General features: G+C 34.7%; 2 protein-coding genes across 2 annotated transcripts; both read left to right on the top strand.

Moving 5' to 3' along the window:
- The first annotated feature begins 901 nt into the window (after positions 1-901).
- Positions 902-5,371, top strand: LOC145617513 (E3 ubiquitin-protein ligase SDIR1-like). The gene is made up of 9 exons (XM_081672222.1): positions 902-1,039; positions 1,819-1,943; positions 2,073-2,127; positions 2,232-2,284; positions 2,399-2,627; positions 2,755-2,869; positions 3,301-3,349; positions 4,679-4,792; positions 4,986-5,371. The coding sequence occupies exons 2-9, from the start codon at positions 1,866-1,868 to the stop codon at positions 5,109-5,111; spliced, it is 819 nt and encodes a 272-aa protein (XP_081528348.1). The 5' UTR covers positions 902-1,039; positions 1,819-1,865; the 3' UTR covers positions 5,112-5,371.
- Positions 5,372-5,506: 135 nt separating this feature from the next.
- Positions 5,507-7,525, top strand: LOC145617512 (zinc transporter 1-like). Its single transcript, XM_081672221.1, has 2 exons — positions 5,507-6,773; positions 7,045-7,525. The coding sequence occupies exons 1-2, from the start codon at positions 6,134-6,136 to the stop codon at positions 7,434-7,436; spliced, it is 1,032 nt and encodes a 343-aa protein (XP_081528347.1). The 5' UTR covers positions 5,507-6,133; the 3' UTR covers positions 7,437-7,525.
- The last annotated feature ends 147 nt before the right edge of the window (positions 7,526-7,672 follow it).

Below are 7,672 nucleotides of genomic sequence, written 5' to 3'. Positions count from 1 at the left end.
ATATATACGTGTCCGAACACTATTATCTAAGCCCCAAAAACCCTAGTATTGGATTAATAAAAAAAAAAAAAAATGTACATAAGAGAACATATACATGTAAAAAAAAAAAAAAAAACTAAGTTAAGGGTTAAAATCAAACACTTAATGACTTCACATAAGAATATACCCAATGAAATACAAGTATAAGTAGAGCACCAAAATTTTTTTTTAAAAAAATACAAGTATAAGTATGTATTTAAATTTCAAACATAACATTTGAAACTAGTTAGACTTGTAAATCTTTATTTTAAAATGCAAAACGGATCAATTTTTTTCTTAACGACCAAACTTAGGGCCTGTTCATATTTACTGAATTGAGCTGAACTGAACTGAACTGAACTGATTGAAGCTGAACTGAACTGATTGGAACTGAACTGAACTGAATTGAGCTGAAATGAATATGTTAAGTGAGAGGGAAATTAAGAGATGAACTGAACTGAACTGATTGGAACTGAACTGAACTGATTGGAGCTGAACTGAACTGAAATTAAGTAAATGTGAACAGGCCCTTAGTTTCCAATAGCAATTGCGAAATCTAAATACTTACTTTATAATTTAATCTTTCATCCTAAGAATATTGCTAAAGCATTAACACGTGAGTTTGGTAGTCCTCACTCTTCATAGTAGGAAACCAACATCAAACTCATACCAAAAGCATCCATGTGAATTGTGAAAGCAGTATGACACCTTTGTACGAAATCTCACCTAAAATTGACAGAATTAGAGATAAACCAGAACAATTAATGGCTTTAATCGCACGATGTGTATTACAAGTAGAATCCAATCCAAGGGTCAAGATTTTCAGTACTAAATACCTGTGAGACTTCCAGATGTCAATTTCTGGAGCATTCTAACTAAAAATATGAACATACTTTTTTCTAGAAAAAAGTTCACTCCAAAAATTGGGTTGTTGTTGGGATCTTGTACTTCATCACTCTCTTCATCTTGCTAGCTTCAATACACTTGAAAAATTGCAACTTTATTCTCCAATTTTACCACTGTAAGTAAATTTTCCTGTTTAATTATTCATGTTATTGTTTCAAAGCTTGCAACTTTAATGGTGGGTTTTTGAATTTACCGGCAAACTGTTTGAAATTTGGTATTTCTTTCTCTCTTTTATTTGCGAATCCTCAAATTTGTGAAATTGGGCATTTTTTTGGGTATTCCTCTGTTTATTAATATCTGCATTTGAAATTGTTCAACTAAAGTTTGATTATATCTTGATGGGTTATAATGGTCCAATTATTTTGTGTAATCATATGACAAAAGTAGCTGATTAATGCTGCATTATCGATGATTACATTGAAGAATCAACATTAACCATATGATGAAATTAAAAGTATATTTGATTAGGTTAAGCTTGTCGCATGCTTAATTTGTATGTTTGGAGATGGTCCTATTCTTCCCAATTATGCAAAATTTAAGTTTTATATAAATCTATAGCAAAAGTTATGAGCTTTGTCACTTTGTGGTTTGCAATTTAAGTATATTTTAAGTGCCTGAATGCCTAATTATAATTTTTTTTTTTCCTTTAATTGACCTTGATGTTATTCTAGAAGGAAAGGGAAGTTTTTCTGTGTGTTTAGTAACAGACAAAAAGGCTATGTATTTGAGGGCAATGAGGTTATATATGTGAACTCAATTTGTGTGTGGTTTAGTAGTTGGCTCACATTGCTTATCACTGATCTATGTGTTGCTGCTAAATACTATTTCATATGCAAGTTCTGAACATGAAAACTTATACTGCTCACATAGTTTGTCGTTCTCGGCGCTTTGCAGGCATTGCTAAGTGCTAGGCATATAGGCTGTTTGCTACTCTTGGAAACATGAGTTTTGTTTTCCGTGGTAGCCGAGGAGATATCGAAAATGGATTATCAGGATTAGTTCCGGAAAGGCGCTCAGTAGTATGTCTTCTTATTTGTTCATGATTGATTTCCTTTTTTTATGTGGTTGTCTTTACTTGGTGAGAGTTACATTGGTTGTTATGCTGGATCAGTTTTATTTAACCCAACTTGCATTTTCTCATGCCACAGAGAATTCACCCAGTTCGGCCTGTAAATACAAATTCGTTGGCTTTTCTTGTCACTGGTAAGTGGTAAGGTTTATGCTATGTCATTAGACTGAAGTGAGATTTCTTGTTTATATTTTCATATGACTATTACCTAACTTTCACTTTGTTTATTGTTTTGCAGTTCTTTTGTTGTTTACAATTCTAAATACCCACCAGATGTCACCTAATTTTCTGGTAATTTGTTCCAAAATCTACGTCTTGTTGTCTATTACTGTAATCTATGTGATCTGTACGGCTGTACTTGTGTTTGCTGCCGCTTACTTGAGCTGTGTAATGTGAATGTACCAGCTCTGGCTGGTTCTTGGTGTGTTTCTGATCGCAACAAGCTTAAGGATGTATGCAACTTGTCAACAATTGCAAGTTCAAGCTCAAGCTCATGCTGCAGCCGCTAGCGGCTTATTTGGACATACTGAGTTCCGTTTGCAGATGCCACCATCCATAGCTTTAGCAAGCAGAGGGCGACTACAAGGACTGAGGCTTCAGCTTGCACTTCTGGATCGTGAATTTGATGACCTAGGTATACTGCAAATTCATACATTACAAATTCCTATACCATCATATCTTAGAAACAAACTTGAATGTTTTAGTTGGTTTGTCAATATGATACATTATTAGGCGTTAAATTCTCCAAAATTATGCTGTAGATTATGAAGCATTAAGAGCACTGGATGCTGACAATGTCTCGAACATTCCTTCAATGAGTGAAGAAGAAATAAATGCCTTACCAGTCCACAAGTATAATGGCGCAGGACCAGAGTGGTATGGGACACTTTATTTATCAATGACTGCTGGTAGTTTGGTTAAATTTTAAAAAAATTACAGTGGCTCAGTTATGAAGTCGGCCTGCATGTTTTTTTTCTTGGTGAATTAGTTTGATTTTAATTCTGTTATACTCATTTATATATGTTAGTAGCTTGTACTTAGAAATCTTCAGTATGTTGCCAGAATATCACTCTTGCGGTCTTGCCTACTCATAGTTTGTAGTAACTTACTTAGATTTTCAGTATTTATTCAGTAACTAAATATGCATATATTCAGTGCTAATCTTGCAATTATCTTCTGCATCCGGAAGAGTTTAATGCTTCTTATAATATGAAATAAGTAATTTTGTTGATTGTGTAATGATTGGAAGAGCGTTACACTCGCTCATTGTACTTCCATCTCATATAATTTCTTGACATTCTTATTAGTGAGGTTTCACAATCACAAGAGGCTTCATCTTCGTCAACGTCCCTTGAGGTATTTCTCCTTTACCTTGTTTGGTGTACTACTATACTTGTGGAAAAATTGTTGCCTTCTGTTATCTCATCTTTCTTGGTTCTTCTGTAGTTATGCTGTGTAATCTTACATCCCCCCCCCCCCCCCCTCTCCCCACCCCCCTCTTTCTGTGAGCATCTGTGCATGCCAACATAATCATGCATGGGATGCTTTTATAACTAATAAATCCCCTGCTTCCAAACAAAAAGTTATAATTATACTGTGCGTGGCATGGGGTAAATTATACAGGATCTATTCTCTTAAACTATAGAGAAGTAAATCCTTTATCTATTAGCTTTTGCGTTATTGAGATTTCAAGTGGCTATGAGGGATTTTGTCACTCCTGTTTTGCATTCTTCCTTTCTTCTTTGTTTACAGCTATGGTTCATGTTAATGCTGAGTAAATATAAAGTAGTACCAATTATATGCGTTTAGTGGTTCGGAAAACCATTGGAACTATGCTTACAGTGTGTGTAACCTTAATTCTGTACATATTTACATGGAGCTTCCACTCCATTCTATTATGTTCTTGACAGTTCGCTTGGCCTCAATTAAAAGCCTTAGGAGCTGCTTGTCCTGTAGTTTTGTGGAATTTTGCATAATTTACATTAGGTGCTTGTCTTTATGCACTTGCTGTCTCAATAGACTCTCTTGACTATCTGTTCTCACAGCTTAATGTTTCAGATTTGGTAGTTAAGAAAGAATGAGCAATATGGGCAATTTAAAGCATGACTCTAGATAAAACAAGATAAAATGACTGCACACTATTTGATGATGTATTAATCATCCACTGCAAATTTGTGTGTGTAATGAAGGATTAATTTACAAATGAAAGGGAGATGGAAGAAAAAGTAGGGAGAAATAAGGATTAATGGCTTAATGGGCAAAATGAGGATGTAGAAAAGAAAAGGGGAAAATAAGCATAAATGGGCTGTGTTCACAAGGTAAGGTTAGCTCCATAATGAATTCCTATGAAAACGGGTTATATGGGCAACAGGGCTTTTCAAAATGCCAATCAGTTGCCGTTCTTTTTTTGGTGTTTGAAATAAACCCATTTGGCAAATAGGCCATTTCTTCCCTTTTCCATTCCTGAACCACATCCAATTAAAGAAAAATGGATCAATTACTTTCTCTCTTTCCTTTCTCTTCTAATCCTCTTATTTCAACACTTTTTATTCTGAACTGTGAGTTATTGCTGAGTATAAATGGCTTTGGTGTTGCTATATTAGTATAGCTTTCCGTTATGATTTATGATATATCTCGTGTCTGTCTCTTAATCAATGATATATTTTGTGTCTGTTTCTTGAACAGCTAAAGCAAGATGCTAGTAGCACAAAGGGTACAGAAGAAGATCTTACTTGTACTATATGCTTGGAGCAAGTGAAGAGAGGAGAACTCCTGCGTACCTTACCATGTTTACATCAGGTGTGTGATTCATCTGACTGATTTATGCACTATACCCTCAATTTAGAAACTTCTAAATGCATAATTGACCAGAAATTATGCTCTGCATTTTTTTTTTCTATATATCATACTTTATACAATTTCTTGTTATTGATGTTGCTGAATGCTGCTATATGAATAAGAATTGAATGCCTCCATGTTCCATTTTTTGCAGTTCCATTCCAATTGCATTGATCCATGGTTGAGGCAACAAGGCACATGCCCCGTATGCAAACTAAAAATAGGATCCGAAATGCAAGGTGTCTTGGATAGTACTAATGATGTTTCTGACATGGTTTAAGTTTCTATATACTCCTTCTGTCAAAAAAAAAAAAAAGTTTCTATATACTCCAGTGTATATTAGCATGAGATGGCCTGTACATGACTTACCTCAAGGGCTCTCTAGCCTCGTCCTGTGTATAGCAACTGGTGTATTAGATGGTAGAACTACTTGCAATTAGTGCTCGACTTGTTTCAGTTCTTCATTATACTGAGTGAATTGGGATTCCTGGAAAGACATAAACATTAGCTTGCTAGCATCATAATCTTTAATTTTTTGTATTGGAAACTTGTCAATGATGCTCTGCTGAAACTGATCTTGTCTGCCATTATATGTTATATTTGAAATGTGAAAAGCTCCCAGATAATTATTGTGTTATATACAGTGATATTGAAAGATCTGCAGAACTAGATGAGATGTATGAAGGTGGAAAACACTTCAAAGTCGAACTGTGTCGTGGCAACCATGTCTCAGACTCTCCGTCATTGCTTTCATCAAAGAGTGAGGTTACTGTATGACATAATTTTATCTATAGCTTTCTAATATATACAAATATACTGTATTTTTTTGGAATTATAAATTGAAATTATGTTTTTGATTAGATGAGTCTTTCCCAGATAGTTGATGGTGGACTAGCATATCAATTATGGGGACAAAAACAGCATGTTTCATGCCTTTCTTGACTAGTTTGATTAAGTCTTCCTTTACTATATCACAAAATATATGAACATTGGTCTTACATAATTTAGATTTCAAAATAATGTAAGTCTAAATTACATAAAATATTCTCCCAAACACAGCCCAATTATGATATTGACAGATTGTTAATCAGTTGTGTAGTACAATTTTTGTAAAGTCAATGATGTACTACAAATCTGAAGGTTGAATGACCTCCACACAAGTTAAGCCTGATTTTACTTGATGAATAAATAATGTGATTATTCTTTTGTCATTCATGCAAATAGGCATAACAAAATCAAGTTTTGTAGACTTCTAGCCATTGAGAGGGACAAAGAGGTGGAATTAGGAGCTGCATACATACAATGACTTCCATCTCTTCCCTCAAATCGACTTCTTTCGTTATTGTTGTAACACTCATTCTTTCGATTCAATTTATTTTGATCGATGCCCATGGTGGTATAAGTCATGATCACGAAGATAGTCCAGTCAGTCATGATGAATCTAGTAGTACTCCCAAGAATGTCGATTCAAGGAAGCTTGTCATTGTCAAAATATGGTGTTTAGTCATATTTCTTGTTAGCACCTTTGTATTTGGAGTCTCCCCCTACTTCTTACGATGGAACGAGAACTTTCTCGTTCTTGGGACTCAGTTTGCTGGAGGAGTCTTCCTTGGAACAGCGATGATGCATTTCTTAAGCGATTCCTCTTCTGTTTTTTCGAACCTCACATCCCTGGAATATCCATTTGCTTTCATGTTAGCTTGTGCTGGATATGTCATTACCATGTTCGGGGATTGCATAATTATGTACGTTGCCAAGAAAAGCGCAGGGAAAAAGAGGGTGGCAGTAGAAGAACATGGAGACGAGGAGCAGCCAGAGAGAGACGAAGCAGTGGAGCACAGTCCAATCTTCATAAGAACTACATCAATTGGGAACTCTGTTCTTCTCATAGTTGCTCTTTGTTTTCACTCTATTTTTGAGGGCATTGCTGTTGGTATTGCAGGTAACCAACTTTTTAACTTAAACCTAACTCATTATTTAATTTTCCTGCCTCTAAGTTTGTCTCCTTTTTTTTTTTTTTTTTTTTTTTTTTTTTTTTTTTTTTTTTTTTTTTTTTTTTGCGTTATAAAATTCCATTCCTAAACAATTCCCAATGTAGGAAATATATATAAGTCCTTATTCAGTAACAGTTATACTTAGTTCTTAAGACTGCGTGTATCATAACCGTTAATTATATTCTCATTAGAAAGACAAATTTGTTTTTTGGGGTACAGATAATGAAGGAGATGCATGGAAGAATTTATGGACTATAGCCCTGCACAAAGTGTTCGCGGCCATTGCAATGGGAATTGCCCTCTTAAGAATGATCCCAAAGCGGCCATTTTTGGCAACAGTGGCCTACTCTTTTGCCTTTGCGATTTCAAGTCCTATCGGTATAGGGATTGGAATTGCCATTGATGCAACAACCGAAGGCCCTGCAGCTGACTGGACTTACGCCATTTCCATGGGATTTGCTACCGGGATATTCATCTATGTTGCTATTAATCATCTCATTTCCAAAGGTTATAAGCCACATTCTCCTTGTTACTTTGACACCCCATTTTATAGATTCTTTGCTGTTCTTCTTGGAGTTGCTGTCATTGCAGTTGTGATGATATGGGATTAAAATCCATCACAATTGTAATTATTTTCATCTAAACTTTGTTCAGTATTTGAGGTAATTAATACAAAATTTCCATAAAACTTTGTTCATTATATACTACCTGTTTGTATGTTTCCAAAAAAAAAAGAAAAAAAAAAAAAAAAACTACCTGTTTGTATGTGTCTTGGCAAAATGAAATATAATTCGTTTGGAAGAAAGATGTTATATTTTAACCTGTAATCTGTATAAATCAGAAGCAT

This window comes from Chenopodium album, chromosome 26 (assembly GCF_948465745.1).
Source record: "Chenopodium album chromosome 26, dcCheAlbu1.1, whole genome shotgun sequence".
Classification (NCBI taxonomy): domain Eukaryota; kingdom Viridiplantae; phylum Streptophyta; class Magnoliopsida; order Caryophyllales; family Amaranthaceae; genus Chenopodium; species Chenopodium album.
This window is presented reverse-complemented; position numbering and strand designations above follow the sequence as displayed.